The 24802-nt window shown below is 40.6% G+C and overlaps 1 protein-coding gene across 2 annotated transcripts; it reads right to left on the bottom strand.

The window, feature by feature from the left end:
• Positions 1–299: 299 nt before the first annotated feature.
• On the bottom strand, positions 300–11567 carry LOC125525729 (protein argonaute MEL1-like). Of its 2 annotated transcripts, none has more exons than XM_048690732.1 (24): positions 11212–11567; positions 9739–9831; positions 9258–9378; positions 8987–9180; positions 8752–8895; positions 8294–8427; positions 7375–7484; positions 7164–7270; positions 6915–7053; positions 6732–6848; positions 4854–4955; positions 4713–4775; positions 4412–4531; positions 3793–3961; positions 3592–3716; positions 3388–3510; positions 3115–3257; positions 2959–3021; positions 2817–2880; positions 2587–2737; positions 1972–2042; positions 1784–1878; positions 1665–1696; positions 300–819 (listed from the first exon to the last, which is right to left on the bottom strand). In XM_048690732.1, the coding sequence occupies exons 2-24, from the start codon at positions 9744–9746 to the stop codon at positions 650–652; spliced, it is 2565 nt and encodes an 854-aa protein (XP_048546689.1). In that variant the 5' UTR covers positions 9747–9831; positions 11212–11567; the 3' UTR covers positions 300–649. The 2 variants fall into 2 exon arrangements, with proteins under 2 accessions (XP_048546689.1, XP_048546690.1); XM_048690733.1 differs by having other exon boundaries at positions 9258–9375.
• Positions 11568–24802: the final 13235 nt, after the last annotated feature.

The raw sequence follows: 24802 nt of genomic DNA, 5'->3' as shown, positions 1-24802 counted from the left end.
ATGTTGTTAATCTAAAATTCTTCAAAACTGACAAATTCAAAAAAAATGAAAATAATAATAATTGAATTCTAAATGCTGAATTTTATCATGATTGAAATATCGAAACATTATAGAACATTTGATTTTTGTGTTGTGAAAATTTAAAATTTTCTCTTTCAATCCTTTTCATGCATGTGCAACAACAAAAGTCCTTTCACCTTGATTGTTTAATGTTGTTGTCGCCGTAGTCCTATGACAGATTCCACCAGCTAAACTCACACTTGAAGAGTGCGGTCATCAACATGAGAACAACCAAAGCTTTTGTACATAATGAATGAAGATCTTACAATTGTCAAGAGTACATGTTACTTGCCGCTGGTCAAGGAAATTCAAATGTAATCCTCCAATATGGATGTAAATAAAAAAGGAAAGAAATTTTACTCAATAAAACTAGTTCCATTTAGAAGAACAAACCACTCTAGAGATAACGACAGGTACATGCACAACCGGTGATATCTGAATCTTCGTATCCAAAACTTTTGAGCCAACGTTAGCAAAATTTTGAGCCAGTGTTATCGACCTCACAAGTCGCGACTCTGAATATACAAAAGGTGACCGAGGGCCAAGTTTCGGAGCAAAGACGATAATAGTTCGACCCACCACCTCGAATTCAGCAGTAAAACATGACCTCCGACACATTCTCGTGGATCTTTGGGACTTGTAGGAACTCAGGTAGTTCGTCACCTGGTGTTGTTTCCCTTATGCTTGAACCATCACCAAAATTGCCCTGGTAGCTCCGCCCCCGTGACGCAGCAAGATGCGCGTAGTACACCGGCGGAACTGCACAGTGATAATTATAAGTACGAATGAAGCTGCTTTCAAGTTCCAAAATCATGTGTTACACTAGTAGTAGGTTTTATGAGACACTAGGCAGACGTATATGCCATCCAGTCCTAAATTAAAACCTAACACACTTGTTTGTGAGGGTTGGGGCAAGCTTTCGCCCCATATCATTCTCATGTAACAAAGGCATACAACCATAATCATGGCGAGGTAGTCCATCAGCTTCAATTAGAACACTCGTGTATCCAATTAAGTTTTCGTTCAATATTCAAGTCACACGAATCATTTGTTGTTACTTAATTTTCCTTTGCTTTTCTAAGAAAAAATCCTGCCACTGTCACAGGTATCATTGGCGTATTAGCAGAGGGTGTCTGGTTAGCCCTGCAGTAGTAGTTCTTGACTGGAAACACCTAAGTAATAATTTTATAAGTAGGTCGTAACACTAAAAACTGGAAAAAGGAAACATACCACAAATACTCCAAGATTGTTAACCCACAAATCGGTGCCATGAAAAACATTATCACAGAAGCTCATAAAGCCAGTAGTATGCCATGAAACCCATGTGCATAACCTGACAATATAGATAAGCATGCATCCAATTGTTGGGTTATCAAAAAGGTTATGTCAACCCTCATTTGAGTTTCAATGACCTGAGCAGCACTATGAAAAATAATACAATTATTTCAGCGCATTATTTTTAGTCCAGTTTTCCATTAAATTACATGCCCCATCCATTATAAGGGATTTCCATTTGGCCTTTCTTGTAGGGTACCATCTCATGTGGCCTACAGCTACTAATCACACATAAATAGAGAAGAAATCATTGCAAGGAATGAACTTACCTATAGATACAGAACGTGTACAGCGAGCATAACTGCATTTGGAAAAGGTCAGAGTTAAACAAAGGTTAGAATCAAGTTGAGTACCTAAACAAACTCAATGAATAGAGATGTGAGCATACGTGTAGCACAGATTATATGTGATGGACTGGAGGGCACCAGCGGTAAAGCGGTTCTCATCGAACAGCACATGGTAGTGCGTGGGTCTGCAGCTCCCCTGAAAATGGCATTATATATTCACTTGATAGTTTATAAATATCCATCCATAAAACAAAACCATGAAGATACAACGGCACCAGATACTATATACCTCAGAAGCATGGCTAGTTAGGTAAAAATCAAACCCACAAGGGTCGCAGATTCCATAGTCGACAACGGTTCCTGCAATCTCAAAGGCATTATGTTTTCGCCGAAGAAAAATAAGGAAGTGAACACAAATGGTTAAAAAGGCAAACAACTTAGAAATTAACGGTTTGAAGAAGGTTGAACATGATGTGGTCACCAGTAGAAGATAAATACAAAAGAAGATAAATGCAGCTCAGTTTCAGTTCTGCTAAATTGATTCACCTGTAACCTTGTCTATGATCAGTTTGGCTATGCACTGCAGAATGCTGGAACCCCCAACCAAATTTAGTTTGGCTGAAAAAATTGCTGAACTGACCCAGCATGACAAAGATCACCCGTTACGTTGGCCGATTTTATTTTCATATCTATATCTATATTTTTGATTCTCAAGTCTATGCCCTTGCACAGTTTACATTCTTTTGTACCAACCGAAAATATCACTGATCCAGAGAGTACCAGAACTTTTATCAAATTACAAGCAATCAAGCAGCATCCTGAAGAAATTTAAATAAGATAAGCCAGATGCAACACTGAGTGGAGATTGGGAAACTAAAGTATAAAAACTGAACAGCACACTGACCAGGGAGGATTCCTTTGGGCTCAGGTTTCCTGATTCCTTTGGGTTCAGGTTTCCTGGTGGTCGGCAAAGGAAAGAGCCTTGTCTGGTGTCTTTTTTGGACAACCAGAAACGTAATTGGTGGAACATAATGCTCATCCAAAGAGATACATGCCTTGAAAAGGGAAACATATTATTGTGAATACAACAAGGTAATAAATTCAAAACTAGACAAATTAGGCTGAAGGTGTCACCTTTCGGATAGCATCTACTTCATGAAGCAGAACTGGGCTGAACTGGCTTTCGCTTACTCCATCTCTAAGCACAACAACGACCAGTCAAGAGGCTTGTCCAAGAGCACAAGACAACAGAAATATCATATTTTGGTAAACACACCTGTAGAAAATGATGCGTTCAGGCTTACGACGATTCTTCTGGTAGAAATTCAACAAAAGCTCCCTACAATGAACAAAAGGCACACCTCAGTTTCCACATCAATTATGTGAGGATTCAGAATGGACAAATCAAAAGCGCAGATCAAAGCATCCTTACTTTATCATGCTATCAGTTTTTACACACCCATTTGAATCTTGAGTAACCTGAAATAGATTTGTTATAATCTCCTGCTTTGGCTGTTGGGCGGAGATTACACATCTATACGTTGCAACTTCAGGCCAGTCCATCGATGCAACAACCTACAAGCATTTGTTAAATAGTGATAGTTGTGCTTTATGTATTGAACCAAAATATGCCGCTTAACATTGTATTCAAAATGCAGTGACAGTAAAACAAAAAGAATATTGTAACCAACATTAAGGTACTCACCGCCGAAACAGAAGATGAGTACACTCCTGGTGGGGGATGGCTGACATCAGCACCAAAAATAATTGTTGGAATATCTGACAAGAATGGCAATCCTTCCTGGAGAATTGCATTCCGTCCTCCGGCCTGTTGCAATGAATTTAGTAACTACCAACAATACAACATACAGTCAGACATGTGAAACAAGGGGTGTGGATACAAATATACCTTCACATTAATTTTAAGTGCAACATTTTCAAGGTATTCCACATTTACTTTTGCTTTCACATACTTTGGTAAGCAACATTGAGATACTATTCCAAGTTGTGTCTCGCAAATGCGCTTAATAGTACCTACAAAAATATGCAGCATACATCACAAGAAAAACAATTAAATCACAGAGCTTTTTACCAATAGTGATATACATACCATAGTGCCCTTTTTCTTCTGGCAAAACTACAATAAGCAATTGGAGCCGCTGGCAATTGCCCTCATCAGTGAATAGTTCCGAAATATAACTCAAAAGAGACTCCAAGGCGGATTGTATGTCCATAAAATTGCTTGATTGCTGGACTGCCAATGGCTTTCCTTCAAATACCTTAAGAGCGAAAAAAATGATCTATCTTAGTCAAATATCTGTGATAACCAGGTCGTAAAACATGTGCAAGCTGTGCAGATACACAGCCCCTCAAAATGTAGAAGCCTCACATTTTTTTAAGCACTAATGTTTAGTGTTTATAATCAAGGGACTAATTAAGCATTAAACACTAAAGTACATAAAGAACTCTCCGCTGGAAAATATTTCACGTGAAGCTAGCCACTCCTAATCTGTCAAGACCCTTCAGCCGTTGCCCTTTTCCGGTCCCCATTTCTTTTTTGTTGGTGACAATAAATTGGCGCACTTCAACTTTTCAATTACTAGCTAACTGTTCATGCATTGCTACCCCATATTCTTACTGCATGAGTTGTCTATAAGCTGTTGTGTTATCATAGTACCAAACTTTGTGGAGGTAGACTAGCATGAGAAGTCACTGAAAGAAGAACATACCATCCCAATTTTGTTACACATGTTAATCAATTCACTACAAAAATTATCCACCTCCAAAGCTGGTACTTTAGAAAAGTTCAAGCAAGCCCAGCGTTCCACCTTTCCTCCATCAATTATTTTCTGAAATAACAAAGAATCATACAGTCACTAAATATTGTCAATTGGACCAACACTATCCTGTTTTTAAAGAGAAAATTCATATATATGCCACTCCAAGACACTGCTGACAAAGTGTGTCTACAAAACATTAATAAAAGGTGCAGGAAACTAAAAACATGTATATTTGTAAATTTGACATCACCTTGTTAGCCATATTCCATTGTCCACCAATGGGCATAAAAATTTCTTCATTGCCATATTTCAACTGAAATGATGAAAAGGAAGCAAATCTTAGAACCAATAAAAATAGTAGTTAGAACATACAAGTATAGTGTGTGTATACCAAAGGGGCGGATAGAACAGATCCATAAAGCACTTTAGGAAATCCACTGGCCGAGAACTCCCCCTCTGTAAGCTCTTCAACATCAAAATTACCTCTCGCAGCCTGTGGAGAAAATCTCAGTAACAATAAGAGCAGCTCAAAATAAGATGCATATACAAGCTAAAATAGCACAGATGCCAGCAAATACAAATTTACACAAGCATATTAACATTGGTGGCTTTTTGGCCCAAAAATCAGAGCAACGATACACAAGAACTAGCAAGAAAAATTCTCCGGCGCATAGCTTGGGGCAGTTTTTTCCTTATTTCTATGGACTTCTATTACCACTCAAAGTTGTTTAATCTAATTTGGACGCTTATCTAGCTCTTTTCAATACCGGTGCATATCTGCATGTTCAGAGTTGAGATCCAACTAATCCATATCTGTCCATCACCTTTAAACTTTAAACGACTTCAACTTGAATACAACAAGTTACCAGACTCATGCAAACCTCCGTCCCAAAATAAGTGTCTCAACTTTAGTATAACTTTGTACTAACTTATTTTGAGACGGAGTCACGGAGGAGTACATGATAAGCTTGTTCACTATGTCACCAGAGATACAAATAACAGATTGCTTGCCGTTGACTAAGGTAGGGTCTAGCGGTGAGGAATGGCAGTGATTCAGTTGGGGTGGAAATATTTTGTACCGCAGTCTGACTGTTTGATCGTTTTTAATCTGGTTGAATGCATGGGTGGCCACTCACATATTTCAGTGTAACACGATGAAGAGTCTCCTTACGCTTTTAATTTCATGCACGCTGGATAGTTTTTGCTGAATATTTGTTTCTGTACGGATTGCCTATGTAGTAGGAATTGGACCATCGAATAAGGGAAGATACAAGTCTAATTGAAGTGTAGCGTGTTCTGAAATAGCAGGTCTACCGTACCTAATACAGGAAAGGTACACTAATTTTAATTCAAAGTGGACCATAGACGAAAAAAAACGTGAAGCAAAATGTTAGCATAGATGTTTCAGCTCAAATAGCATCACAAACTACGGGCCTGATTAATTTCCAAATCATTCTCAAACCCAAGTTGTCTTGGTGCTAATAATCTGTTATGAGGCTAACCAGTGGCGGAGCTACTAGCAAAAAGCTGGGCGGGCCAGGTTGCTAAACATGGCCCTAAACTTGAATCGCTGCATGCTCACTCGTCTTGTGTGTCTGTGGGCTGAGCAGTAGGCTTAGGTATAAATATTTTTTTGGAAAAGCTGGGCGGGCCACGGCCTTGTTTGGCCCTAACGTAGCTCCGCCGGTGAGGCTAACCACAATAACTAGTCTCCTGAAAATGGGGTTGCCCTTTCTGTTCTACAAGAAAGGCAAACATTGATGGACAAGTCAGGTGCAGCAATTTCCATCATGTTCCCTTTCAGTGTTGCTTTCGGTTGAATAGCAGGCATATTTAATACTATGTTAAACCTCATTTTATACTACAGGGCGAAATAGCCATTTGCTGCTAGCTTTCACTATAAATCACATTGATCATATGTGTTGCCAAGATGCCCATCAAGCAAATCAGCATCGCAATGCTTCTCACCTTGCAAAGCATGCAATGTCGTAGGCATCAGTGATAATAGCAAGTGCAATCAGCGACTTGATAAAGCACTTTGGGAAATATATGTACTTGTGCTACTGAAGCATCAATTGTTCAATCTATAAGCTCATCCTGGTAACACCCAGTACATGCATCGCAACTTGGTTCGCAAACATACACGCGACACCTCTTATGTGTCAATGCCACTGCCTAATGCATGGACCATGATGGAAAGCAACTGACCATTACATTATCTAGAGAGCAAGATTAACTCTTAGCAAACAACTGTGATTATAAAACATACCTTTAATATTCCGTTCAGCCTATTCTGAGGACGTTTGCAGGTTATTTTCAGCAACTTCGCTGCTTGTGTGGTACTAAGCTTTTGCCGGTATCTCTGCCCTTGCACAAGCTTGCAAACCTAGAAGTAAATTATGCATCAGAAGCTAAATCGTCATGGCAGATGTTGAGTTCAGTAAATTTCTACCTCCATGGGTAAATAAATCTGACGGCCAGAGACACCGCACTGCAGACTTGGCCAGTGAATATATTCCAATTTGCAATTATACCGACTCTGATAATAATCAACAACGGTGGTCATGATACCATCATCATCTACAGAAAACCTAAAAATAGAAAAAGGCACAAGATCATGTCATGTATGGAGAACTTATAAATAGGAAGTACGAGCTTGTTTTAGCTGATTTATTTGATGTGTGAGATAAGAAAAATGTACATGAGCTCTTTCAAAGGGACAACACTAAGCCCTTTAATTCTGTACTTCATAGTTCTATCAGTATGATGGATAGTTTCAACTTGGACCCCTTTCAAAGCTCTTTCTATCTGCATATAGTGACCAAGTCATTACAAATTAAAATTCAAAAGCACTATTTATCTAATATTTGAATACCAACATAAATATTTATTTCTTTACTCAAGATTAATACCTTTGCATACTCTTTATGAGAGAAAGCCCGGTTGAAGTCAGTTCGGCCCAAAAATTCACCCACAAACTTGACCATGGAAATTGATTTATAAAAAGGTGCTACAGTTGTATCTGAATAGCAAAAACACATCCAAATCATTTTTTAGATAAATCATTAAAAATTAAGATCATACACAAGATTACAAATAGAAAACTGAATCCTAGGTCGTTTAGGAATAGGCTATTATGAAGTAAATCATTCAAATAAAGCACTGGAAAATTTGTTGGGTACGTAGTGTGTGTGAGTGGCCCAAGCATAAAAGCATCAAGAAGGAGAAGTGAATGAATCTAGATGATTGTACAAAATTCGCCACTGCATCATTGCAATCTGTGATGATCCTAATAGAATGGAAGGCGACAGAGCAAGATCCAAAGTGGCATGAGGCAATGTTTCCCCCGGTACAAAGGGAAATGGGTAATATACTACTCCCTCCGTCCCACAATATAAGACGTTTTTGCAAGTTGTTTTAGCTTGCAAAAACATCTTATATTGTGGGACGGAGGGAGTATAAAGCAAAATCTAGAAGGGCAGGTGCAGTGTTACACTGTGAGGTTCATGGTAAGGGGTTATAGCCAAATGTATGGGATTGAAAAGGATGGGATATTTGAATCTGTTACAAAGATGAGTACAGTAAGATCAACGATTTCTTATTGAGCTTGTTACAAGATCAAAATAAGAGATATCTATCACCTATCTTGAGGGGTGGGGGAGTTGGGTTGTGTGCGTGGATGATCCAAGTGGCCCATGTGCAACAAAGTATATCTATGTTTAGCATGCATCAAGAAAAAAGTGAATAAATCTAAAAACTTCCACCAAATTTGTCACATTGTAGGAAAGAGTTTGACTAATTTAGAACATAACATAAGTCTTCATAGAGTACCTATGGTCAAATCAAGACCATAATGTGACAAGCAAACTCCCTTGTAGCACCCCTGCCAAAGCTCGAGCCCCTCTTTAGTGTCTATTATAGGACCAAACTTAGTTGAAAACATTGCCCTTGGAGCATTGAGACAGCTGCAGTATGAATAAGTCACAAACAAATGAAAGCAAAAAAAAATCTCTATCATAGTCATAGCCATACCCCATACTTGATGCATTGACTTGATCATTACAAAGAACAATGCACCACTTTTTATTTATCATTTTGAATTTTGAGTTCTCTTTGATCTACGGTTTCTTCCATATTTAGGATGTTTGTAGCTTCGGTGGAATCCTACCCATTTCACATAAATTTCTTCTATCAAGACACTTGCTGGAATTTGATCTTGCACTCTCTACTTTAGGTGTTCAAAGTTGAGTAGAAACATAATACCGCAACTTAAGATGGTGAATTCTTACCTTGAAGATAATGCTCTCACGACAACATTAATTGCATGTAAAATATCCTGAGAAACATAACTTTGTTCTCCATTGTAATAGTCCTTCAACTCTTGCATTTTCAGTGACTTAGCCAAATGAATTGTGACACTATAACTAACACTCCTGTAAATTAAATCATGAAAGATATAGCTAGCAACTGAACAAAAAAAAGGAAATACGACATAGAAGTTATGTCAAAAGTTAATGTGCGGACCTCGACGCATCCTCACTAGCACCTTCATTCAGTTCGATGACATACTCTTTTTCATACTCAGATGGGAAAAGAGTGATTGTGTAGATATGCATGCCATCAAAAGCAATCACTTTATTTCCAAGACTCGTTTTCGTGAGTTCTTCTACTAATGCTCCTTTAATAGCTTTTGATTTTGTCTCGGGAGTCACAGAAAACTAAAACATCATTAGAATACGGAATAGAAGATGTGCGCATTTCCGAAAGTAAAGACAGAATTGCCGAATTAACTCACCTTGTACATATTGATAATTGTTTCTGGGCAAAAATATGTGATGTAGCGATTCACTAGCACAACCACTTTACTTCCTATCAAGCAAAAGCCTGGGCGTTCCGCTCGTTTGATCATGTTGCTGCTAAATAAAGAGAAATTCAGATACACATCAATTAGGTGTTCGGTGTTCCATTATTTGGTAAGCTGAGATATAGTATTGCATAAAAGAATTAAATCAACAAGACAATGACTTGCAATGTCCTCCTAATAACTAAAATGTAAACATGGCTATTAAAGAATGTCCATTTATTCGTAAGAAAGTATGTAGGATGCTGAAACATTAGGATTTAAAATTAACATTCTACTGGATACATAGACACAGTTTCTTCTATTTCGTCTAATCTACTTCTTTAGGAAAGAAATGATAATGGAATCAATAGCAGAGAACTTGCAAGTTAGAAAAAGAAAATTCACGCTGATGAATACCATAATACTAACTTACTCATTCATGATGGAGCCCTACAGATGAATTTGTTCCCTTCCTGCGGGCCTAAGATAGGTTAAGCAATTGTATTTTCCAAATAGTTGACTATTTCTGCATACAAACAAAAATAATTAAAAAAGCCTTGGTCAATCTGAAAACATACAGCTAGAAGTAAAGCCATGTGACAAGTACAAGCATTTATTATTTAGTATAAATCAATTTACATGCATTCACATGAGCGAAAGCATCGTTGAACATGGCTGGCCAGAATATGAGCACCCTCACTAACATCACCTGCTTTGTTAATTCTCATACATTGGTATGAGCATCATCATAAACAAATTTCATCATGATTGCCAAACAAAATTATACAGATAGACCATCTACTGTTGTCCAGCAAAAGTTGTAAACAATGTACTCCTACGACCATTCTCAATAAACACGTTCTCCGATAAAAAACTTAATAAACTAGAAAATATTAATTTCATATCTACTTTCAGGACCAACTTGGAGACAAATACATGTCACAAGAGCAGAAAAATAATCCTCACAATCAAAACAGAAATTACAACCTACAGCTAGAGCTTTTGGTTTCGCAATCTTGCATTATGAATGATGAAAGCACCAGGTTATGTAAAATGTGCCAGTGTTAAACCATCAGCTGTCAATAACAGTTCCCTTATTAGCACAGTTAAGAGAAACCAGGTCCTGTGTAGAGACTTTCTACACTTTTTTGGTCAGCTGGTCATGCCAATGGCACCTGCCAAAAAGAATCATGGTGGAGCCATTTTGTAGAAATGGAAAAATATTTAAACGTAGGGATTCTTTCTAATTCTACCACTTTGCTCAACAAATGGGGTTGCTGATTGACAATAATAGTACTAGTATTTAGTACACACTGCTGCAGAACCTGAAAGTTGTCCTTTTGCATAGTTACTCAATATATGGATGAGATGTATTTCTTTGCCAGGGTCATGAATGCGTCTAAATAAAACAGCTATTCATAAGGAGATACAAACATGTACGTGTTCCAGTCTTTAACAAATATATGCTTAAACAAAATTTTGTTGGGAGTTCGGACTCCTACTGAAGATTCAGTCTTTCTGTCCTAATTCTTCTAGTATATCATTAACTTGCGCTTTTATGTTTTGCAATCATCTGGCTTATTTCAGCAAGTGTTCATGTCATGCTTGACTAGGCAAGTGGAAACTAACTATCTCTCTGCGCCTTCCAACAACAAAGGCTTGGACTTTGAAATACCAATGAAACAGCACATCGGAGTTCGTTTCAGAAACAAGATAACTGAGCAGAGCCCGAGGCATTGTCCACACTCCACAGACCAAACACAACGACAGAAAAAACAAAGCATTCATGAGAGAACTGTAGATGTAGTACATCAGTTCCCTGCCGCAACGCGTATTTCCCATGATATCGTAACTCCTGCACCTGAGATCCGCACATAATTAACAAAAGGAAGGAGAAAAAGGCAACCTTTTGTCAACCTCCGGAGGACGGAGGGGGTGGCCGCCGGTGGAGCCGGGGCAGGGACGGAGGAGGTGGGGGCGGGTGCGGGTGGTGCAGGGCCGGAGGAGGCGGCTGGAGGCTTGGAGCTCGGGCCGGAGGAGGTGGAGGCGGGAGGCCGGTGGAGCTCGGGAGGAGGGGGCAGAGGGGCGCGGGGGTGGGCGATGCTGGCGGAGATGCACCGGGTGTGGAGCGGGAGGTCGATCACGGCCAGAGAGGGGCGGTGGAGGCCGGAGCTTGTCGGGGAGAGGGGCGGCCGCTAGCCGGGAGAGGGGAGAGGCGCGGTGGCCGTGGCAGAGGAGGAGGGGGCAGTTCAGCGGGAAGGCTATATCTCGCTTATAGCGAGCATACCTTCCGTCTCGCTAAAGCTTCCCCCGACGTCTTAAACTGGGCTGGCCTGTTTCGATTGTTTTTTTTTTCGATCGCTGGCTAGGTCGATCGCTCGCCGTAGCTTCCTGTTTGATCAGCTTTCCGCCAAGTCCCAGTCGATTTTTTATTCGTGAGATCTTACACCAAGATCCGTGCAATTTAGTTTTAGATTTTCTTTTTCCTCTTTACATGTTATATTATTCGACTAAGACTTGGTAAAATCTCGGTCGACTAAGACCTTGTCACACCCTTATTTGATTTTGTTTTTTTAATTGCTGATGTGTTCGTTCGTCGGTCGCTCGTTACTGCATAAGTTCAGGTTACTTTGGTTTTCATATTTCGTAATTATACTTGTTTTTTGTTTTCTCTTTCGTTTTATTTTGATTTCTCTTTTGTTTCTTTCAAGGTTTCCATCGGGGATCTTTTTTCTTTGTTATTTGCTTCTTTCTTGGTTTTTAATTGTTTTCTTTTATTTTTCTTTGTATCTTTATCGATTTTCACTGTTCTCCATTCTTCTGCACTTGTTTCTTCGGTTTGCCTTTTCGTTTCTTTTATCCTGTGGTTTCTTTTTGGTTTTTATTGTTTTTCATTTTTCTTTATTTCTTTTGATTTTCATTCTATATTTTTTTATAAGTCAAGAACATTTTTCAATACACATTTAGCATTTATTAAATAAAAGTTTAACATTATTATAATGCATGGTTGGCATATGTCCATACACATTTTTAACATTTAAATATTTTATTAATATTTTTAATACAAAATTACATTTTTTTTAATACATGGTTAACATTTTATTATACACATTTTAACTATTTCAAATGTTCGACTAATATTTTGCACAAACAAGATTAATATTTTTTAATACATGGTCAACATTATTTCTGTACAAATAAATGCTTGATTAAAAATTTCAAATACTTTTTAAACTTTTTTAAAATTCTTGATTAAATTTTTCTAAATACATGATCAACTTTTTCCACACACATTGTATATTATTTGTATACATAAGAAACATTTTTTATACACATTTAACATTTTTCAAATACTAGATTAACATTTTTTAATACTTGGCCAACATTCCTTCTATGGACATTTTAAACATTTTCCAAATGCTTTATTAACATTTTTTAAATACAAGATTGATATTTTTTTAATACGTGGTCATCATTTTTTCTATACACATTTTAAATTTTTGTAAATTGTTGATAAATATTTTTCAAATACAAGTTTGATATTTTTAATACATGGTCAACATTTTTTCAATACACATTTAACATTACTCAAATGCTTGATTAATATTTGAAACATTAATCAATGTTTCTGCAGGAAATATTTGAAACATTTAATATTTCATACAGTGTAAATGCTTGATTACAAATATTTCATACAGTGTAAATGCTTGATTACAAGTTTGGCATTTTTTAATACAGTGTAATACTAAAAGCCATTTCGCTATACTCCTTTTTAAGTGAGCTTCTGCGGGAAGCTGCCCTCCCCCTCAACGTTTTTCATTGTGAAGGAAGTCTGGTGAAAATAAGTTAGGGCATGTTCTTTTGGGGCTTTTAGTAGCTTCCTTTGAAAATAAGCATGAAGCCTACAAGGACTCGTTTTGGAGTATAAGGAGGGATTATGTTCATATCCCTCACGACAACGGTCCATATCAATAGTAGGGGATCTCCTGTACGGCACACAACGCCCTGCTAGAAGTGAGCGCGCACCCCCCTCCCCCCCCCCCCCCCCCCCCCCCCCCCCCCCCCCCCCCCCCCCCCCCTCCGCGCACTTCTAGACCGGCCCATGTGCGGGCCGGGACGCTACCTGTTTTCTTTCTTTTTTCCTTTTTTCAATAATTCCAGGAGGGGGGTGACGCTACGCGTTCGCGGTAGAAATTCAAAAAGGATCTGCCACCTTACTGACCATTGGATTGACACATTAATGATCATCTGATCTACCAACGTAACGTAAGCAGCCACCCTTTGCAACAAGGGTGGTGTTTATGCAACAGTCTGCTTGCTGCAATTACTCGAGCGTGTATTTTTTTATTTTTTGCAACATATATCTTATTGTAGAATTTTTTGCAATAGAGATCTTGTTGCAGAAATTTTAAAGATCACCCGTGGCTGTGTCTTTTTTCTGCAAAAGAGATCTTGCTTCATAATTTTTTCGCAACAAAGATCTTGTTGCAGAATTTTGAAGATTTCTGCATATGGTCCCTCTTTGCAACAAGAGCTTTGTTTCAGAAACACGCTGACTATTGCAACAAGAGCTTTGCTTCAGAAACACGCTGACTATTGCAACAAGAGCTTTATTCAGAAACATGCTCCGCCGAAACCGTTGTTCACCGCGAGCTTCGCCGGATGGTGGTGAGCGAGGATCGGCGCCGCCCGTCCCCACCTTTGCGCCGCCGCCGGCAAGCACTGTCCTCCGGCCAAAGTCATCTCGCCACCATCCTCCTCTTCCTCATGTTTTTCTTCATCTCTCTTTATCTCTCGCCGCAGGAGCGCCGTTCGCCGGTGTCGTCGCGGTCCTTGCTATGAAGCTCGCCGTCAACCCTGCCAGACCTCACCGAGGCGAGCTCCCGCCGCTCCCAGGAGTCCCCACCTCATGTCTGCGGGTCATCCTCGTCGGATCCAGCGAGACTCGATTGGAATCCTTGACGTCGTCGCGCTCCTAGCCGCACGAGTCTCCACCGCAGCGGCTCCCGGACATCCCTGCCTCCTGCCTGCGCGCCATCCTCATCGGATCCGGCGAGATTCCTCGCCGCCATCGCCCTCCCGACCGCACGAGTCACCGCCGTTGCAAAAAGTTAGGCAGTTGCAAAACTCTCTTTTCGAAACAAAGGCTCAGTTGCATAAACACATGAACACAGGGGTGCTCTCGTCCATCTGATCAACAGAGGATCTGACGAACACGAGCTGGTGGACGCGCCTGCGCGATCAACCGGCTGAAGGTAAGCTTTTCCCTCGGGAATATAAAAAAAGTTGCTAATTTTAATAAAACTATCATGATTTCAAAACAAATATTCATGATTACAAAATATGCTTTGGAATTCAAAAAAATCTTCACGAATTTGTAAAAAAATTCACAAAACTCAAAAATGTTCGCTAATTCAAACAATGTTCACGAATTTAGAAAAAATGTTCACGATTCAAAAAATATTCGCTACTTCAAAAATTGTTAACGAATTTGGAAAAGATGTTCATGATTCAAAAAAATGTTCGCTAATTCTAAAAATGTTCATGAATTTGAGAAACAAATCATGATTTTGAAAAAATAGTCTTTAATTTTAAAATATTCATGAGTTGATAAACATGTTCATGACTTAAGAGAAAGTTCACAAATTTCTAAAAGATGTTCACAAATTTAAGAAAATGTTCACGATTCCGGAATTTTTTTTGTGAGTTTCAAAAGATGTGCACAGTTTCAAAAAAATGTTCATGATTTAAGAGTAACGAATTATTAAAAATAAAAGTACAATTTTGGAAAAAATGTTCATCATTCCAAAAAAATACGATTTTAAAAACAAATCGCGAATTAATAGATTTTCGAAAATCAAAAAACAAGATTAAAAATGAAAACATAAAAGTAAAGAAAAAATAAAAGGAAATGAAAAAAAAACCTGAATGAGAAAAAAGGAAAACCCGGTTCAGGGAAGGTTCTAGAACCTTCCCAAAACCGGTTGGGGGTGAAACCCCAGAATGGGCCGGCCCATAGAAACAACAGTGAGCGGGGGGGTTACGCGCTATATAGGAACCTGCCAATTGTACCAATCTCAATCTAGCACCGGCCTCAAGAAGCAATAGTTTCACACATTCCAAAAAGTGGCTACAAATTTAGAAACTTCACCCACGATGAATAGCTTGGCTCTCAGAAGACCAACAGATCAAAATCATCAAACATTGAAAGCTCAACCAGTTTAGCCTTATTTGGAAATCTCCAACTTAACATGTTGTTTAACCCCTAAAGAAATTTGATTTTCATTAATATTCCCAGACTTAACCCTAATAATATAATGGCCATACGGCTGGCATGCTCAACAGCCAAACACATCTTTGGAGTTTTGAACCAGCAGCACTCCCAAACCTCTAGCAAAATAGGCAACATACTTTTGGACATGCTTCATTTGTTTGAGCTAAGCACAGTCATCAATGATGTGAGAGTCCCTACCACAAATCATGCAATGACCTAAACTTACACTTAGGGCTGGAATCCGAGCCGAGTCAAGCCAGCTCGGCTCGACTCGCTAGAGCTCGTTTCATTAACGAGCTAGCTCGACTCGACTTGTTATTATAACGAGCTCAAATTTAAGATTGGCTCGACTCATATAACTCACGAGCTGGCTCGTTTAGCTTGTTAAGCTCGTTAAAGATATGAACATAAAGCCCTTAAATATTATAAAAATGAGTATGTATATATTAAACATATATATCACTAACAATAGTAATTTCCTTGTAACGCATGAGTCTTCTAGGCGGTTGGGCCTTCAATGGCTAGGCCTTGTGTTGTGCGCCTAGGACATAGGGTGCTGAGTGGCTGATCTTTTTTTGTATTGAGAGTGGCTGATCTTTTGTACCGAGCCTAACGAGTTACACGAGTACTCGTGAGATTGGCTCGTTTAACTTGGTTTATAAACGATCTTAAACTAAAGCTTGGCTCAATTCGTTATTTTTCGAGTTCGAGTCGATTCGAGCCGAGTCACGAGCTACTCATTTAGCTCATGAGCTTCGAGCTTTTTTTTCAGCTCTACTTACACTCCTTTGTTGTATGTCTAGAATCTTTGCATTTATTGCATGGTTACCTGTTAGAATTACTAATTCCGTGACCATCATGCCCAGATCTACCACTAAACCTACCAGAATCAAAGTCATCTCTCCGAGAACTACCACCACGAACAACATTTCCCATAAAATTGTTCAGATTCCCAAATCTACCACCAGCCACACTATCAACAGAACTTGTCCCCTTGTCAAGATCACATCTTTGGAGTTTTGAACCAGCAAGCTCCAGGATCTGACCTCCAAAGTGCGAAGAGTTTGGTTTGATAGCTGGGGGCAATTGATGACTGCTCTAAGAAAGTTGAGCAAGCAAACACTATTGTTATTGCGCCGGATCCGAAGCCAATATGCTCTGAAACTATTCTAAAATACTAGAGCTCGCCCTCTCATTCTGTTGAGAACAACCAACCTCTAGTTTACTTTTCTGCACTTGTGAACCTTGACCACCAGCATTGAGCACTTGTCCTCTATACTCATGGTAACCTTGATCAGCAGCGATGCTCCGCTACTGGATTAGCTCACCTACGTCGTCCTCACGCCACGAGAGAGCGCATCTGCACTCCTCGTCGTCGGACGCGACCGATGGCTACCCATCATTGTCGCATCTGGCCAAGCACGATCACCCACGAATGCTCCGTCGTCGGATATGGCTAGGTACTACCACCCACGAGATGTCATCGCCAGATCAGCTCACCCTGGGATGCCCCTGCCGCCGTGACATTCTATGCGGTCGGCTCTGGTCGCCGTTGCCCCGCACCTTGTTGGAAAAAAATTGCAACAAGAAGCTTGTTGCAAAAAACTATAACAAGACCTGTGTTTAAAAAAACTACAACTTGATCTATGTTGTAAAATTTTCAGCAACATGACACGTGTTGTAAAAATTTATTGCAACACGACATGTGTTGCAATGCTAGAAGATAGCACTCAGTCGCTCGATCCACCAGATCCGGCGGCTCGAGAGGTGGCGGATCTTCTAAAAAGATTCGACGGCCGACGCGTAGCAGCCGCATCATCTGTGTTGCAAAAGTTCCATCTGCAACAACACCTATGTTCTAAAAAAGTAAAAACGTAAAAAAATTATGCAGCAAGACTTGTGTTGCAAAAGGAAACTTACAACACGACATCTATTGCAAAAGTGAGGACAACGCTCAACCACATGCAACACGTAGCGCGTTACAACAAAGATGTAGTGGCCATCAAGGTAAGGGAGAATAGTGCAGTGCACGGGCCACACATGCAACACGCGTCACGCGCTGGAGGCGGCCGACGTCCCGTGCTGGATCAGTAGGCTTTTCCCGGAAAATAACCCAGTCTTGTTGCTCTGCTTTTTCCTCTATTCTAGCCAGAGTCCCCATTACGTCGAGCAGCTTCAGAGCGAGCTGAATCAATGGAGTTGGTCAACCACGTGCCCCGCACCTCGACCCCCAAGGAACTCCCCATTCGAGCTAATGCTCCACCTCAACAGTTGCTGGGCCTGGAGCGTGGCGCCCCATGCCAGACCCGCCGCACCTCACCAGCCGACGCCATGCCGCCAGGAGGAAGTGGGCATCTCGGGATACTTCGTCACTGAGACACTGATGCGCACGTCTGGGCCTCCTTGGGTGGCGAAGGCACCTTCTTATTCGACGCAGCGCTCCGCCGGTGGTGCAAAGAGGGCGCATGGGAGCTGCCGATAACGGGTTGGGGCCTGGGACACCTTGGTCCCGGACTTCTAGGGTGGCGGCTTTTGCTCCGTGGGGCTCCACTTCTGAGCCGTCGACATGGACGCCAACCCACCAGCGATCGTCAGTTCCTGATTGGAGGCCTGTCTCACCCAGCTGGTGTGGTGCGCCGGACAATACACACTCCACGACACCACCCGACTGGCCGACCTTGGAGGCGGCAGGTTTTGCATCTCCATGTCCATGGACACGGTGGTCTTCACTGGATACTTCGAGCAGAAGTATACCCTCTTCAGCAACATGGATAGGCTACCATGCCAAGCCGTACCCTTCATTGTTAGAAATATGTTGCGGGGACCTTCTTATACCGCGTTTCCAAAGAGTCCGCCTCTTATACAGTTATAAGATTCCTAGTCTTTAAACTAGTTTCCGGATAGATTCCAGATCAAACTACCAACCACGATATAATTTGTCTGTTAGTGGATCCTATCCGTTGAGTCCCTGAAGCACGCGCCTGTGAGCAACGCGTCATAATAGAGTATAAATTCCTCTAATTATGTAGATCAACATTAGGGCCGTAATCTAATTACACGATCTAGCTTCTTCCAATTATCAGCGTACCCGGGTAGTCTTTCCAATATATAAAGCATATTGTATTCCACCGATAATTGACCGGCTTCCTTAAGCATGCAACACTTAAGTACATTCCAGCAAGAGTAATTCCATGCACAAAACACATGTATAATTCCATATGAGGTATTCCGAATATTAATGATAATAAGTATTTGAATATAGTTGCAGGACACATAATCCTAACATCTCCCACTTGTCCAAAACGATCATTCAAAAAATTCGTAAACCCATAGCTTGAACATGTTTACCAAAATACCACCTGACTAAGTGACTTAGTCAAGGGATCAGCAACCTGTTGGAAATATGCCCTAGAGGCAATAATAAATTAGTTATTATTATATTTCCTTGTTCATGATAATTGTCTTTATTCATGCTATAACTGTATTATCCGGAAATCGTAATACACGTGTGAATACATAGACCATAATATGTCCCTAGTAAGCCTCTAGTTGACTAGCTCGTTGATCAATAGATGGTTACGGTTTCCTAACCATGGACATTGGATGTCGTTGATAACGGGATCACATCATTAGGAGAATGATGTGATGGACAAGACCCAATCCTAAGCCTAGCACAAAGATCGTAGTTCGTATGCTAAAGCTTTTCTAATGTCAAGTATCATTTCCTTAGACCATGAGATTGTGCAACTCCCGGATACCGTAGGAGTGCTTTGGGTGTATCAAACGTCACAACGTAACTGGGTGAGTATAAAGGTGCATTACAGGTATCTCCGAAAGTGTCTGTTGGGTTGGCACGAATCGAGACTGGGATTTGTCACTCCGTGTAAACGGAGAGGTATCTCTGGGCCCACTCGGTAGGACATCATCATATGCGCAATGTGACCAAGGAGTTGATCACGGGATGATGTGTTACGGAACGAGTAAAGAGACTTGCCGGTAACGAGATTGAACAAGGTAAGGATACCGACGATCGAATCTCGGGCAAGTAACATACCGCTAGACAAAGGGAATTGTATACGGGATTGATTAAGTCCTTGACATCGTGGTTCATCCGATGAGATCATCGTGGAACATGTGGGAGCCATCATGGGTATCCAGATCCCGCTGTTGGTTATTGACCGGAGAACGTCTCGGTCATGTCTGCATGTCTCCCGAACCCGTAGGGTCTACACACTTAAGGTTCGGTGACGCTAGGGTTATGAAGATATGTGTATGCAGTAACCCGAATATTGTTCGGGGTCCCGGATGAGATCCCGGACGTCACGAGGAGTTCTGGAATGGTCCGGAGGTAAAGAATTATATATAGGAAGTGCTGTTTCGGCCATCGGGACAAGTTTCGGGGTTATCGGTATTGTACCGGGACCACCGGAAGGGTTCCGGGGGCCCACCGGGTGGGGCCACCTGTCCCGGAGGGCCACATGGTCTGTAAGGGGTGCGCCTTGGCCTATATGGGCCAAGGGCATCAGCCCCTATAGGCCCATGCGCCTAGGGTTTCCATATGGGAGGAGTCCCACTAGTGGAAGGCACCTCTAGGTGCCTTGGGGGGGAGGGAAACCTCCCTTGGGCAGCCGCACCTAGGAGATTGGATCTCCTAGGCTGGCACACCACCCCCCTTGGCCCTCCTATATATAGTGGGGGAGAGGAGGAACTTCACACACCAGCCCCTGGCGCCTCCCTCTCTCCCCGTTACGTCTCTCCCTCGTAGTATAGGCGAAGCCCTGCTACTGTGACGCCCTGTATCCACCACCACGCCGTCGTGTTGCTGGATCTTCATCAACCTCTCCCTCTCCCCTTGCTGGATCAAGGCATGGGAGACGTCTCCGGGCTGTACGTGTGTTGAACGCGGAGGTGCCGTGCGTTCGGCACTTGATCATCGGTGATTTGAATCACGACGAGTACGACTCCATCAACCCCGTTCACTTGAACGCTTCCACTTAGCGATCTACAAGGGTATGTAGATGCACTCTCCTTCCCCTCGTTGCTGGTTTCTCCATAGATAGATCTTGGTGATACGTAGGAAAATTTTGAATTTCTGCTACGTTCTCCAACACAACCATATCAGTACTAGGTAGAAACTCTAAAGAAACAGACTTAAGTCTATTAATTACATCACGTATATAGTGATACCTTCCCTCAATATGTTTGATCTTGTTGTGGAACTTGGGATATCTGGAAACCTTTATTGCAGCCTGATTATCACAATACACCACCACTGGTTTGCTAGCACTCTCAACAATCTTCAAAGTCCAAAGAAATTCCTTCAGCCACACCGCCTCCTTCACAGCTTCTGACGCAGCAATATACTCCGCCTCCATGGAAGATAATGCCACTGAATCTTGCTTCTTACTACTCCAAGATATAGCGCCACCAGCTAATGTAAATAGACACCCAGACGTAGACTTCCGGTCATCCAGATCACCCTGCCAATCAGCATCAGTATAGCCCTGCAACTGTAGATCCGTTTGGTTAAAACAGAGTGAATAATCCAGTGTTCCTTGAACATAACGAAGAGCATGTTTAATTTGATTCCAATGCCCAATTCCTGGATTCATTTGATATCTACTCAACACTCCAACAGTATAGCACAAATCAGGGCGTGTGAATAACATGGCATACATCAAAGATCCCAAGGCAGAAGCATATGGAGTCTTCTCCATTCTCTTCTTTTCCTCAGGAGTTTTAGCACACATACCCTCACTGAGTTTAATTCCTACAGCCATGGGCACTAAAGCAGGCTTGCAGTTTTCCATAGAGAAACGTTTAAGAACAGATTTTAAATAATTCCTTTGAGACAAACCCAAAGTACCTTTATTCCGATCTCTAAGTATTTCCACTCCTAGAACATAGGAAGCGTTTCCCATATCTTTCATTTCAAATGTAGAAGATAACCAAGTTTTAACTTCTACCAACATTTCCTTACTACTAGAAGCAATAAGTATATCATCAACATAAAGTGACAAGAGTGTAAAATTTCCTCCCACTATTTTAAAATAAATGCAATGATCTCCTTCCATCATAGAAAACCCATATGATGTGATAGCATCATCAAACAAAATATTCCATTGTCGTGAAGCTTGCCTAAGACCATAAATAGATCTATTTAGCTTACACACTTTTCCCTGATTTTCCTTTTCAACAAAACCATCAGGTTGAGACATATAAATCTCTTCTTTCAAATGACCATTCAAGAAGGCGGTTTTAACATCCATTTGATGAAGTTCCAGATCAAAGTAAGCAGTCAACGCAGCAATAATACGAATAGAAGTAAATTTGGCTACAGGGGAAAAAGTTTCCACAAACTCAACGCCTTCCCTTTGTGTGTACCCTTTAGCAACCAACCTAGCTTTGTATTTTTCAACATTTCCAGAAGCATTCAGTTTCCTTTTAAAAATCCACTTTGATCCAATTGCCTTCCGGTCATTAGGTAGATCAACTAATTCCCAAACTTTATTCTTTTCCATGGAGTTTAGTTCCTCATGCATGGCGTCCAACCATAACTTTGATTCTGAACAAGACATGGCATGTTTAAAAGATTTTGGTTCTTCCTCTAAACTAGAAGTTTTAGAGTATACTTCCCCCATAAATACATAATAATCATCAAGGTATGATGGGGCTGCTACATTCCTCCCACTTCTCCTAGGTAAACTAGTTATGGGAGTCTCAACATTTACATTGCCATCAGCTTGGTTTTCCTGATTGTTAGAATCAGTTTCAACACTTGTATCTAACGGGTTTGTCAATAATTCCACTCTCGCACGTTTTGCACGGCGAGGTGTATCTTGATCTAGAAAAATGGCATCTCTACTTTCAATTAACTTCTTCCTCTCTGGATCATAAAATCTATATCCATTTGAACCAGAAGCATATCCAATAAATATTCCTGGAAAACTCTTAGGTTCCAGTTTTGTTCTTAGTTGACTAGGTACTCTAATCTGTGCATTGCATCCCCACACTGCTAAGTTCAACAATGTAGGTTTCCTCCCTTTCCATAATTCATAAGGAGTAGAACTAACATATTTAGAAGGTGAATGATTAAGCAAGTAAACAGCAGTATGAAGAGCCTCTCCCCAAAATGATAAAGGAAGATCTGAATATGCCATCATAGACCTAACCATGTCCATTAAAGTTCTATTCCTCCTTTCAGCTACGCCATTTTGTTCAGGAGTATATGGTAAGGTATAATGGTGAATAATTCCATTTTCCTTGCAAAAATCATCTAATATTCCTGATGTGTATTCACCACCACGATCAGTTCTAAGCACCTTGATCTTTTTGTTCAACTGATTTTCTACCTCGGCTTTAAATAACTTGAACATGTCAAAACCTTCCGACTTATGCTTAATTAAGTAAACATAGCCGTATCTAGAGAAATCATCTATAAAAGTAATGAAATAGACCTTCTGCCCAAATGTAGGTACAGACATCTCACCACAAATATCTGAATGAACAATAGCAAGTGGTTCAGTAGACCTTGACGCTTTAGGAAAAGGCACCCTGGTCATTTTTCCTACAACACATGCCTCACAAATGCCGTAGTCTTCCCACTTGAAGTTTAAAATTACAGAACTAATTAGCCTTTTAATTCTGTTCTTTGAGATATGACCCAAACGAAGATGCCAGAGATATGATTCTGAACAATTATTGCTTCCATCTATATTCCTCACTACCGAGTTCTGTTCAGTGACCATACAGTCCATCCTATCGATGTCCATAAAATCCTCAATATAGTAGAGACCATCAAATCTATTTCCTGATTGAACTAAATTTCCATTCATCAGTATTTTAACTTTGCCATCTCCAAATAAGACCTTAAAACCTATAGATTCCAGTCTAGAAACAGAGATTAAATTCTTTCTCATGCTAGGGGAATAGACTGTGTCTTTCAAAATTAATTTTCCTCCACCGGGGAGTTTGAGTGTATAATCACCTATGCCCAAGATATCAGCTTTTGCAGTTGTTCCTAGATAAATAAATCTAGTTCCTTTCGGTATGGGTTTTAAAGAGGTGAAACCAGCACCATTCCTTGCAATATGCGAAGTGGAACCAGAGTCTACTACCCAATGATCTGAAGCTGAAGTAGTAAACAATGATTCAGAACAAACAAATAGATTGTACGTACCATCAGGAGAAGAGTTATCCTTCTTGTTGCCCTGATGCTGCTTCTTAGACTTGTCATCTTGTTTATAAGGCTTCTTATTCTTGCACTCAGTTCTAAAATGCCCATACTCTCCACAACCATGACATCTAAATTTCCTCTTATCAAAACTAGAATTTGGACCTCTTCCATTATGATCTTCCCAGTTTCTCTTCCTGTTGATTTTGTCCCTCAAATCACCTCCTTGATTCTTCTTCTGCCAACGCCTCCTATCTTCACCAAGGTGTAACTCCTGATGATGTGAGTGTCTCTCTTTCCCTTGTGAAGTTTTCCTATCTTCTTCCATGAGCAAATGATGCCTCAAATTGCGCATGTTCAGTAATCTTTCAGAGTGGCAGAATGATATTTTAAATTGTTCCCAAGTGTGCGGAAGTGAGTTCAGAGCCACCATTACTTGCACCTCCTCAGAAAAGGGATAGCCAGCATTTTTCAGTTCCTCATTCAGCACGCACAACTTGTTTAAGTGCTCATTGACAGAAGTAGTATCTGCCATCTTAGACGTCAAGAATCTGTTCAGCAAACTAAGCACTTTGATTAAAGAAACTTCACCAAAATCCTCTTCCAGCCTTCTCATAATTCTGTATGCAGCAATCTCTGTTTCATATTCACCTGCCAACGAATCAGACATGGAACCAAGAATAAAAATCCTAGCCTTCTTATTGTCCTTATTCCACTCCTTGAGTTCTTCTGCATAACTATCCTTTTCCTCATCCGAAGCTTCATCAGCAGGTTTGTTAGGCTCAGCGGTCGAAATCACATACTCAATATTCTCAGCTGTAAGCAGAAACATCATCTTCCTTTTCCACACAATGTAATTTGTGCCATCTAATTTGTAGTTCCTGAGCAGCTCAGCAAAAACACTATTGGAGGCCATCTTTCCACAAGGTTCAGTACAGAATAAATTCCTTTGGCAGTGTTGAATCGGAGCAGCAGTAGCAGGTGACAGCCCAGACAATTTCCAAGCAACCGTTGAGGACTAGCTTGTGTACCTTGCAAGGGGCCGGTGTG

Source organism: Triticum urartu, chromosome 7 (genome assembly GCF_003073215.2).
Source record: "Triticum urartu cultivar G1812 chromosome 7, Tu2.1, whole genome shotgun sequence".
Taxonomy (NCBI): Eukaryota; Viridiplantae; Streptophyta; class Magnoliopsida; order Poales; family Poaceae; genus Triticum; species Triticum urartu.
The sequence above is the reverse complement of the archived record's forward strand: the minus strand, read 5'-3'. Positions and strand labels throughout refer to the sequence as shown.

Coding starts and splice junctions, on each gene's coding strand:
- LOC125525729 (XM_048690732.1), bottom strand. Junction 4,532..4,712: donor AATGGAATATGGCTAACAAG/GTGATGTCAAAT, acceptor TTGTTATTTCAG/AAAATAATTGATGGAGGAAA. Junction 2,881..2,958: donor GAACGCATCATTTTCTACAG/GTGTGTTTACCA, acceptor TGTTGTGCTTAG/AGATGGAGTAAGCGAAAGCC.